We start from the raw sequence: 12,534 nt of genomic DNA, 5'->3' as shown, positions 1-12,534 counted from the left end.
ATAAGAGAAAAGGAGAATGAAAGCAAAGAAAGTTTTTGTAAGGGTGCAAAACAGGAAAGGGAGAAAGGAAGCAGAGAAAGTTTTTAAAAAGGATTCAATACGAGTAAGGGAGAATGGAAGCAGAGAAGGTTTTTGTAAGGATACAATACGAGAAAAGGAGAATGGAAGAAGAGAAAGTTTTTGTAAAGACTCAATAAGAGAAGAGGAGAATGGAAGCAGAGAATGTTTTTGTAAGGATTTCAATACAAGAAAGTGTGAATGGAAACGGAGAAAGTTTTTGTAAGGATTCAATACAAGAAAGGGAGAATGGAAGCAGGAATGTTTTTTGTAAAGATTCAATACAAGAAAGTGTGAATGGAAACAGAAAAGGTTTTTGTAAGGATTCAATACGAAAAAGGGAGAATGGAAGCAGAGAAAGTTTTTGTAAGGATACGATACGAGAATAGGAGAATGGAAGAAGAGAAAGATGTTGTAAGGATTCAATATGAGAAAAGGAGAATGGAAGAAGAGAAAGTTTTTGTAAGGATACAATACAAGAAAAGGAGAATGGAAGAAGAGAAAGTTGTTGTAAGAATTCAATAAGAGAAAAGGAGAATGGAAGTAGAGAAAGTTTTTGTAAGGATGCAATACGAGATAGGGAGAATGAAAGCAGAGAAAGTTTTGTAAGGATTCAACAAGAGAAAGGGAGACCGGAAGCAGAGAAAGTTTTTCTAAGGATTCAATAAGAGAAAGGGAGAATGGAAGAAGATGAAGTTTTTGTAAGGATGCAATACGAGGTAGGGAGAATGGAAAAAGAGAAAGTTTTTGTAAGGATGCAATACGAGGTAGGGAGAATGGAAAAAGAGAAAGTTTTTGTAAGGATGCAATACGAGGTAGGGAGAATGAAAGCAGAGAAAGTTTTGTAAGGATTCAACAAGAGAAAGGGAGACTGGAAGCAGAGAAAGTTTTTGTAAGGATGCAATACGAAAAAGGGAGAATGGAAGAGAAAGTTTTTCTAAGGATTCAATAAGAGAAAGGGAGAATGGAATAAGAGAAAATTTTGTACGGAACGTCTATAGTTGGAAGTCAAGGCAGAAATGTGTATGGGAGAGACTGAGCTGCTGAGATTTGGCTAAAGAATACTGAGAGAGAGAGAGAGAGAGAGAGAGAGAGAGAGAGAGAGAGAGAGAGAGAGAGAGAGAGAGAGAGATAATTTAAAGGAAATTTTTATCTATATGAAATTAAACCCTTATATGCTAAATCCCTTTGAAAACAAGTAAATTAGATCAAATCTGACATTCTTTCGTAAAATATCCTAAATCAGAAAGGTTGTTACTCATCTGCTGTGAAACTAAATACTTATAAATATAAATTACCTCTCTTTCCCTGCAAAGAAGAAGAAGAAGAAGAATATATACAATACAGACATAAATTACCTCCCAAAAAATACTCACTCCGTATGCTTTTCATTTTAGGTTTAGTGACGACATAGAATTAATGACAGGTAGCCGCCCAGGTGCCTTCTGGCTTGCATGTTGGAAGTACTTTTCTCCGGCCGTTATGCTGACCATTTTGGGAGCTTCCATCATAAAACAGGTTAGTTTTAGTAAATTCCCAGTTCATGTGAATACCTCCATTCAGGAAAAGCGAGGGCAAATGGGAAGGTGAAAACTGAATAGTTGATGAACTCTGCCAAAAGTTTTCTAAAATAATTGCAACTCGGAAGCAGCTAACTTCTCTATAGTCTGTCGTGCATAGAATTTTGTACATCCATAATGTTTGATTTTTAGTTCCTCTATCAGCACTGTTATAGGACTTCCTTCTCTCCTCTTCTAACGACTTTAAACTGATACATATTAACACAGTCCTGTTATCTTCCATGCCCCTACTCCATTAATCCACCTTTATTCGCCTATTAACTCATGGTACCCTTATCACCACAGGTCATTGCGACTATTATAGATACATATATTACCACTACTTGCAAAATGTAGATGCTCAACCTAAAAATAAAATCGCCGCTGAAACAGAAGTATTTCAACTCTTTCAAACTGCATCTGAACCCGACAGATATATATTTGCATGATATGATATAGGTTCGTAATCCCATTTGAAGAAAGAGCTCGAGTCCAAGAGTTTTAGGAGAGAACACATCTAGAAAATATAAGACAATTGAGAGGTCAAGAGTTCATTGTGACCATAAGAAATTGTTCTATATGAAGCTGAAGTAACCAATAGAATGTACACACTCAAATACATAAATACACACACATACACAAACACACACACACACACTTATATATATATATATAATATTATATATATATATATATATATATATATATATATATAAACAGAAATGGTCTCCAACGCAGACTTCCGTTTCATATTAACATGGCTTTATTAATTCAACGTGTCGGAGCCCAGGCCCATTTCCAAGCAGAGAATTACAGTAACAAAATTGAATTAGAATAAGATACTCACCCTAAAGAACATTAATACAATAAAAAGCAAATTAAAAGAACACCAATGCATCCCGAATGCCTGGAGGTAGTTTGGGTGTTCAATTCCGGAACAACCAATTTTACAAAGAGCGAATTCTTAAACCGGCTGTTGTAGAGACGACCCTTTTATAAGAATTTTAAATGTTTATAGTTTATATAACTCTTATATCGTTTTTACCTGGCCTCGACTGCTTGAAATTTATATGATAATTATGTATATAAGTATATATGTATACATATGTAGTTAGGAAATGTTCTAAATGCCTGGTTACTACACTTACCAATCATAGAATTCAAGACATACCTAACTACGTCCAGATACCTGAACTCATGAAAATAAATACGACTGACTAAAGGCAACAGTGATACCTTAAAAGAATGATCAACAATGTGAGGAATCAAAACATATTGAAGTTTATCAAAACAATTGTGAGGTATCAATATTTAAGCAAGAAATATAGTAAAGTAAAAGGGCATCACTCTATCACTGAACAACTGTAACTGTCTCCCCAATTAGTCCCTTCAGCAAAAGGTGAAGGAACAAAACTATGTATTTCTGTTTAATTTACAATATTAATTCCTACCGCTGGCGGGCAATAAAATGAAACACTTCCGTAAAAACTTTAGATAAAAGTTTTATTTTTAATTCAGAATTTATCATCAAAATTCAGTTTTACTTTGAAGAAAAATTATCGTTACTTGAAAAACACAAACCTTATTAATTCTTTAACGAAACTGTGAAACAAACTTAAAACACCAAAATGTTAACATGTGAAAAAAATTAATTAAGCAAAGTTAAAACCCTAAGAAATATTTAAGATGTGAAAGAAATCTAAGTGAATGATTTCAAACTCAAGAATATACAAAAACACACAAAATTTAAAAATGTAAAATAACAAAAATTCACCCTTCCTTAATTGACACATCTAACAAACAGAAATCAATTTAAATAATGCTCACAAAAATCAGTTCAGTTTGAATAACACATCCTCAAACTTCAAAATATATTTTAACCATGGTTAAATTTTTAATATTCACCGCACATTACATAAGCTTTCACAAACTTTCCACAAATGCTGCAGCCGATTTTCACTAAACACACTATTCTGATAGGTGCTATTACTGGATAAACACCGATTGCTATGGGTATCAGATCTCATAAGCTAAGATTAATATCAATGACCACAAATATCTAATTGTATTTAAGAGAGAGGGAGAGAAAGAGAAGATATTACTATCAATGCCAGTCTCTCAGTGGCAATGAATTCTGTCTCCAGTTATATGGGAAAGACTAAAAAACACTCCATCGTTTTGGGACAAAGGTGTTGTGATCAGACTGGTGCAATTTTACTAAACATGGGGCAAAAGATGAATGCGCAACATGCCACACAGCTCAAAGCAATCGTCTGTCTTAACATGTCCTCAGACAAAAGATAATGCAACATCATGCAGTCATTCCCTCCTCGCATGGAACACAACGTTTAGTTGACTGGGTTCCCATCTCTCATTTTGTCTGTCAACGTGACTTGTCACCCAAATCAAAACACAGAGATACCATGACATCTCGATGATAACCCCAGAACCACGTGGTGGTTGAGTAACAAAATCTTCTCCCGCTATACGTTTTCTAAATTATGAGATCTGGTCATGAATCTTTTTATCCAGATCTTGTTGTAGAGCCCAAATAGTAAGGAATTAAAATAAACAATGTGAATAGATTCATATGCTTTTATGTTACTATATTCCACAGATTTATAGATATAAAATTAACATGCTATATATACGTATGTAATACTATTATAATTTTCCAGATATTTAATGGGTCTAAATACATGGCGTGGGACTCCGAATTGGGAGTTGTTAAATACGAGCAGTGGCCCGCCTGGGCGTGGGGTCTTGTAGCTGTCCTGGTCCTAATATCTGCACTCTGGATACCAGGCATAGCCCTTACTAGGTGAGTTCTTTCTTTTACTCTTGATACACACACACACACACACACACACACACACACACACACACATATATATATATATATATATATATATATATATATATGTGTGTGTGTGTGTGTGTGTGTGTGTGTGTGTGTGTGTGTGTGTGTGTGTTTATAATTATATTCATTTGATTCTCGCATTCTTTTGATAAAAATGGTGACGTTGTGTATCTCAAGGTTTAATATTCCTTTTTAAGATGGACCAAATGAATTTCCCCTGTTGATCTTTGCAGTCTTTTCCCTATAGTCCTACAATACTACTCCTGTTTCTTTCAAAATGTTCTCAGGTTACCAAATAAAACAACTTATTCTATGATTCAGCACTAATCTTTTACTTATTTGTCTCACTGATTTATCATTCACTTATTATCTTGTAACCCACTCTTTTTCTCCTAGTTCCTGCTGCATCCATCTATTAATCCCTTAGGCTAGTAGTGTTAATAGATCTAACGTATTTTCAGTAACATTAAATTGCAGTATAAATTTAGTGATTATATTAGAGTTCCATAGAATTAAAAGAATTACGTTTGATATTCCATTTTCCAAGTCATGTTGTGCTCTCGAAATACAGCTTATACCATTAGTTTTATGGTTCAATCACAAACTGTCGCTTTATTTGGAAATAACTGCCTATCAATGATTATACCATTGTCTAATATTGTATAGCATTCTGTAAATCATATTGATGCCATTTTCCAGGTTATGTAATATTAGAGTAATACAAGACGACGAACCTGCTTGGTTCCCTGTCGAAGAGCTTAAGGAATACCATACAGTTGTTCCACATAAGGTAAGTCTTTGACTTGTTACAATTACTCCCTCAGAAAGAAATTAAAGTCCTTCTATGCCATTCGTGTTTCTATTATATTATTCAATTTTTCCCGTTTTCTGGTCTACAGTTATTTTGCTTAAATAACGTTTCTCTAACGAACAAGTGAAAAGAGGAAAATGGCACCATCGAACACGTAAACTATATAGCCATACAATTTCGATAAGTAATAATGATTAATCAATATATCTTGCTTCATATTAAGTAAATTCACCTAGTTATAAATTCGCTAAAGTATACGGTTTGACAAAATTTTTCTCATTCTTGTTTGAATTTTATAAATAGACTTACAGAGAACACCTCTCATCAGGCAATGTCTTTTTCACATTTGTCGTAGATGACCGGCAATTTAGCACTAATAAGTTTGTTTCCTGAACATTTTTAAATATTCGTGTTAGGGACAAGACAGGAACCAAGAGTTTTTCAAACCATCTTCATAATATAATAATGTTACCTGAGAGTGTATGAAGATTTTGGTTTGGCACAGTCATATTCGTAATGAAACTTTACGTTCAAAATTGAGAAGGTCGTTAAAAAGTTGTCTAAAATGTGGTATATGTCCGATCCAGCAGATGCCTGTTGGTCTATATGGAATTCCCAAGAAACACTAATCTTCTTTTTATCCAGATGTATTGCGTTTCTCCTGTATCTTCTTCTGAGGAGAATGCTTAATCATTTTTCTTTTTGTATTACTTGAGGGCAGCTTTGATTTAGGAATTATAATTCATATATTTGACAAAGTGCTTATTATACATTTTGACATACTCTACGGTAATCACCCATAATATTTCATTACTAGACCATTTTATACCAGAAGCGGTATTTATTTAAACAAAACACACAAATACACACGCACACACACATACACACATATGTACATGCATATAAATACAGACATATATATTACATTAATATAGTCTTTAAGCAAAAGTGAATAAATCATCAGCAGCATAACCAAATTCTTCTCTTCCAGATAACAAGTATAGAAAGGAAGATGTTCTGCATGAGAGAGGACGGGACGGAAGGTCTGTGTTGTCCTACAGGAGCCCCCCCTAAGGAAGATGTATAAAAGAAAATGAGTATTTACAGTTTTAGATGAAAATGGAACAAAGCCATGTACCTTTCATGGGTAACTATAGGAGACTTAAATAAGTTAAGATATCTCGAAAGGAGCAATAGAGATTGTCCTCTCTTACAGTTTAGACAGATGTATGGACGTTATTGATAAAAAAGGAATAGTATCCCGTATGATTTCATTTTCTAGATAGTGTACTAATCATGCGAATAGTCAGAAAGAAGAGTCTAGCTGTCGCCTCTGAAGAAGCGCTTGCATAATACTCTCGTGAGGCTGCTTGCTTTCGTACTGTACCTTATTTAGCTTTGGACTCCAAAATCAATCGCTGTTTTATTAGTTGCGGATATATACATATAAATATATATACACATATACATATAGGTAAAGTTAAGGTGCCTCTGATCTGTTGATGTATACGTAGTTGTCCAATGCTTTTTTTTCTTTCTGGTTATAGTTCACATGGCATGGAAATGACGTCCCAAACATAAAAAACAAACAAACACAGGAACTAAACAAGTCTCCTGGAAAGAAGGGAAGACAGATAGTCAGGGAGATAAATTCTCTGTTCAAACACTACAAACTGCATACGAGGAGGGAGATTCCAAATAATGACACGACTGAATGTACATAGTTTCTAAATAGAATTCTATCTTCAGAGTCCTGTTCCCATAATGGGTAGCCCGCTGACTGCTGACACGATGGCTCCACCAAGGTCCTGCTAATTGCTATCAATAGTCTCTTATCATTATCAAAGGCCTACTTATATGGCCGCGTCAGTCACCAGTCTGTGATCGTGAGTGCCATCAACTTGATTATTATATGATATCAAATAAATCGTTACAGAGTGCGCTACCTTCAGCTGCTGAGGGCATCGAGCGAAGCTGAGAAATAGCATTAATCATGTCGACTTGATTGCTTGAGCTGGTTACGACGGCACGTAACTTTTGACTGGCATCAACGATCTTACTAAGGGTGCTGGAAATGCTTGTTGACCTCACTCACTCTTTGTTGTTAATGAAAGCAAATGTATTCTCGTGTGGTTTTAAGGACTGACAAATAATGCAGTACCAGTTTCTTATAGTCATTCCACCCAAGCGCTTTTCGTCGCTGACACAACACTCCTTGACGAGCTTATATAGCCAATTACAGGTTTGAATAACAACTGGTTCAAGACAAGGTAGTTAGAAGCATTTTCCCGGCGTGGTTTTCTCAAGATCGAAAATGTATTGATATTTTCCGGCAATAATAGCTCAGATGGTTATATCGCTCTAAGGGATCTACAAACTTATAAATCACTCAGCTCCTTAGGAGAAAGGACGTCAAAACAATAGATATAAATCAGGATTTAGGTTAAGGAACCCAAAACCTAAGGATGCATATTCTTTAACCTTCCCTGGGGTTATTGGGACATGGAAGATAGAGTTGAAAAAAAAATGGTAATTTGATGATTGCCATTGTAAACGGGAGAGCCGTTGTAAACCCCTCGAGTTTTTTGACGGTCAATTTTGACAGCAGTTAGTAGGGCCCTGGCAGTCATAGGGACTGAAAAGGAAGAGAAGATGTTTTCATGCCACCTGCGCTGAAATGTTGAGAGACAACTTTGCCGCCGTTGTTATAAAATGAGAGTAATTTGTTACGTCATATTTGCACAAATTCCAGCCTAACAAATAATTATTGTTCTTTCACTCTGTTGGATTAAAAAAGAATCTGCACTTTATTGGTGTTTGTTGAAAGACGTACTTGCACTCTTTCAAAAAACATCAATCCAAGCTGCGTAGAAAATTGAGGTAAATCAAATGAATCAACGTATTTATTACCTTATGATACTTCAGTTGATAATTGGTAATCAGGTCTATATTCATTTGATGACTTTGCAATTTATTAAAAAATAGGATGGTCACTGTAAACTATTGTGATCATGATTCCCTTCGGAAATAAAACATCATAACTTAATATACTAAGGAAGAATTTGATTAGGCTAAAAGGCACGCAAACTAGGAAACTGGGTAATATCGCTTACCTGTAAAAACTCAGAATTTGAAGCTGAATCAAAATGCTAAGGTTATAATTAACTTTCAGTATATAAACAGCGAATGTGCTCGCGGCATAATCGTGGATTTGAATGCTTGCTGATCGTATTACAGAATTATAGTGAGACTTCTAATTGGCAGTAGTTAAAAAGATACTGATTTATTGTCTCGTTAAAATAATATAAACATCTACCGTTTCTGTACTCCTCCAATTACTGCACAAATAGTATAGAATGGTATAACTGACTATGTTATGTTGATGAAATACAATTGTTAGTATCTGATGACTTATGTCCAATTTATTGTTATATGATGCGATTATCATGAAAAAAGAGCATCAGTCGTTACGTCGCTTTCTTGAAATTTACGTCAGAATTAAAGAGAAAGTGACAATTGATTAAAGTTATTACATCTATAATATCGGTTCGTACGAGAGAAAAGTGACACAAGAATTGAAAGGAAACAACAAATGGTTAGAAAAATGACTTCAATCATAATATATCGGTTCGTATTAGAGGAAACTCACATCAACCTCTTTATTATTCCATCTACAGTCAGTTCTTCTATTCTTCTGTAAAGCGACCAGTCTGTATGGGAGAACAAAGCCAAAAATAAAAGATAAGAACAAAACTGGTTCAGTACCTGTAAAGTACAGCAAAGTTCCGTGATGCTTGCTCAACTCAACCGACGGTTTATTTTCACGACGGCTCCCTTGCACGGAAAAAATCCTTTTCGTTTTCTCGAAAAAGAAAACTCCTCCATGATAAAAAAAAAAATAAACAAAAACAAAAAACAAAACAAACAAATAAATGAATAAATGTAAAAAAGATAAAAAAATAAATAACACTTTCAGAACTTTGGAATCTTTTCTAGAAGACGCTTCCTTTTCTCAACTGTCTTTTGCTTCCTTCTTCTCTTCGTTTTTTCTTCTCTCTCTCTCTCTCTCTCTCTCTCTCTCTCTCTGAGATATATGATATATACATATTAAAGATAAGCATCCTTGAGTTAAAAAGTGCCTCTTATTGCTTGTTTAATTGTTATTAATAACAGTTTATTACAGTTGGTTGCCAAACTCTGTTAACAAAATGTTTGTTACATACTTTAAAAAAAATGTGAAAATAAAAAAGAAATAAAACATTTTTTCTCTGAATGTTTCATAAATAAATGTTTACTTATATGGATGTATAGATATGCATAGCTCTCTAAACATGAGGTATACGCACTGCATACAACCGTGCGTGTACAAGGTATGTGGGTGTCCCGTAGCTGTAGTAGATTTAAGCTGTAAGAAAACGTTGTTATATCGGTTTCCATTGACGCTTCTACATTACACGAGGCAGTTACTGAAGGTTGTCGAAGTGCTCTTGCGTCCTGGGTGGTCTGACGTCATTCGTAAAGTTATCTCTGTGCAATTGTCTGATCCACATTCTTTCGATAGAATGCCATTTATTCATTGAATATTTCACTCGTTTATTTTTTCCAGATCACCATTTTTTCAAGTCTATGTTTTCTTTAGCTCAGGAACACAAATTGGCGAGCACGTTTATAATCACATAAACTATATACGTGAGTACATTTACGTGTGGCATACGTATGTGTATTATAAGTGCATATATACTTACATATAGCCATGCACATGAATATATTCACACACACATAGACATACACACAAATACACACACTTATATAAATATGAATGTGTGTTTATTAATCGAAGTGATCGCTTGGCCCATAAACACCAATCTTTATCTTCCGACGAATGCTGTCGGTAAATTCACAAATACTAATGGTAAATAAATATCAGTTCTAATCGGGCTTCATTCTAATCTAATTATTTGATTTAGTCTTATACAAGAAATTGTTTTAGTCTATCCTTTTACTGTAATCTGTCAATTGAGAAAATATTCCTACAAACGATTTATCCAAACCTATGATTTAGTATATTCAAAACAGAAAAAAGAAATAATAATAATAAATAATCCTCATGAGTGTACATTTTAACATCTTTATCTCCTTGTACATAGGTTCCTGTGAATCAGATCTACTGTAATCAACAACAAATATCTTGACTTTAACTTTAACAACATGTTGTTGCCATTTACTGAGTAATTTAGTTTGTAAATATGCAACAGTCTTATGATTCAAGAAACTATTAAACTATCAACTATTCCTTATATCTAAGCGGTCCCTTCAGTCTTTAGCCACTTGCGCACAACATAAATAATAATGCGTAATACGCAACAAAATATATACAAAGTTAATAGTTTTTCCTTTCGTCTAAATGTAGTTTTTATTTTTGTTAAAGTAAGGGGATGCAAGACATGGAAAGTAACTTCTCAGTGTAGTGTGTTAGCACGTAGCTCTGCAATAATGTAATCTCTAAGGCATCACAAGTCCTTTATGCAATCCATTGTACGTTACTTTTAGTGCGAGAGGGCGCATGCTCAGTCTAGCTCCTGGAAAACAAAAGAAAATGAAAGAAACAGCCCTTTTCCGTTGTCACTCTTTTGGCAGCCTAAGACTTTGAGTGGGGAAATAATGAGACCGTTTGCTCCAGGAAGTCTGGTGGTTCGAGGAATGAAATCACAAGCACCCACTATATTTCCTTTGTGTATATGTTGGGAGTCTCACGAAGGAGTGGTCTACTGGTTATGATTTGGAAAATAGGCAAAAGCGAGTATGTTCACCAAAGCTAAAGCGAAAGATCTTAAAAACACATTACCGTTCGTTTCTGTTGGAAGCTAGTTCAAGTAGACTGTGCTTAGGGTTGAGACATTTCAGTTTTAGTACTCACGACTAGTCAGTTTTTCACCACTTGTTTTTTTGCTTCATGTTAATGATAAGTGCTTACTCTAGTTAAACTGATTTCCTTTCGTGATAATGAACACTTGCGTTTTGATTTTAGCATAGACATTGGATTGCACCCTTTCCAGGAATAAAAAGAAAACCTAATGCAGCAAACCTAAGGAGCAGACCTATAGTACTTCCGTTTTAAGTTAAAATGAAGGCCACGCCCCTCGAAACGGCCCAGTTGCCAAATGCTTCCAGTCATGCTAATCACCTCTGGAAGTCTCCGGGAACTCGCTGACGGCGAGGGTGTCTTTGACCTAGCTTATCTTAAAATAGAACAGCTATAGTATCAATAACAGCCTAATCTAAGAGTAAATGAAATGCAGGTGACTCGTCTAATGAGGCTGGTGTAGGTGCATGATCATCAACAGAAATATATCGGAGAGGATACTATCCAGAAAAATGGAATACAAAAATCATACATACACTACCGTGCGAAATTTCTAGATATATTTAAAAAAGAACCTGTGATAAAATAAAATCTGGGCCAAAGGTTTCTTTTTTTGTAATGATTATTTTTTTATGCATGAAAAAATAACCATATAATATATCTTTTACCAAATCGCGTTCTTCCATAACAAGCTTCTCTCACTTCTAAATAGCGATGATCTTCATAAGCATTAACGATATGAGTATGAGGTGTCTATATGTATTTTCTCATCCTTACGCTGTTCTCCGCTTCAAGAAAACCAAGCAATATGCATATATTCAAGCCGGCTGTTCGGAACATATTCAAGAAATATCGCTTTTTATTAGTAGTGTTGCGAGATCTGTCTCATTTCCTTTTCTGATCTTCAACTTAATTGCTTTTCATGCTAAGGAAAATCTATTTATTAACCAAAATTAGTATATCTTCTATTCTAATGTCTCCTGTAAAGGGAAGACAAGTGTTCCGGAGAATATCACAGACCAAAGATGAACTTTCCTCCAACTTGAATTTTAATCAAACGACGACATCGTTCAAAATCTTTTATAAATTTTCATCACTCAGTGATCAAAGTCATCGCCATCAGGCTATAAACAGCTGATCGCTAGCTACTGCAGATCTGAAGGTTATTGCAGAAATTTTTTGCGTGAAAGGCAGGCACCTTCTATGATTGTGAAGGAAAGGAAACTATAACCAAACTGTCCCAGAGTTGTTTGTTGCGACTGTTTTTAAACAAAAATGTAAATTCGATAAAGTAAGTTTAAGACTAAAATTAAGATGGTTTACCCTTCTCAAAAAATATCTTCAAATTGTCATCAAATCTGTTGTAATTAAGATTAGTACAAAA

General features: G+C 34.7%; 1 protein-coding gene across 6 annotated transcripts in view; it reads left to right on the top strand.

Moving 5' to 3' along the window:
• The window catches only part of LOC135224491 (sodium-dependent neutral amino acid transporter B(0)AT3-like), a 194,512-nt gene extending 185,265 nt beyond the window's left edge, over positions 1–9,247 (top strand). For all 6 annotated transcript variants that reach the window (XM_064263497.1, XM_064263501.1, XM_064263499.1 and 3 more), the window contains 4 exons: positions 1,455–1,575; positions 4,295–4,437; positions 5,176–5,266; positions 6,279–9,247. In XM_064263497.1, coding sequence (XP_064119567.1) covers positions 1,455–1,575; positions 4,295–4,437; positions 5,176–5,266; positions 6,279–6,374 — 451 coding nt within the window. In that variant the 3' untranslated portion in view covers positions 6,375–9,247. The remainder of the gene's footprint in view (positions 1–1,454; positions 1,576–4,294; positions 4,438–5,175; positions 5,267–6,278) is intronic.
• The last annotated feature ends 3,287 nt before the right edge of the window (positions 9,248–12,534 follow it).

This window comes from Macrobrachium nipponense, chromosome 12, assembly GCF_015104395.2.
Source record: "Macrobrachium nipponense isolate FS-2020 chromosome 12, ASM1510439v2, whole genome shotgun sequence".
Lineage (NCBI taxonomy): Eukaryota > Metazoa > Arthropoda > Malacostraca > Decapoda > Palaemonidae > Macrobrachium > Macrobrachium nipponense.
This window is presented reverse-complemented; position numbering and strand designations above follow the sequence as displayed.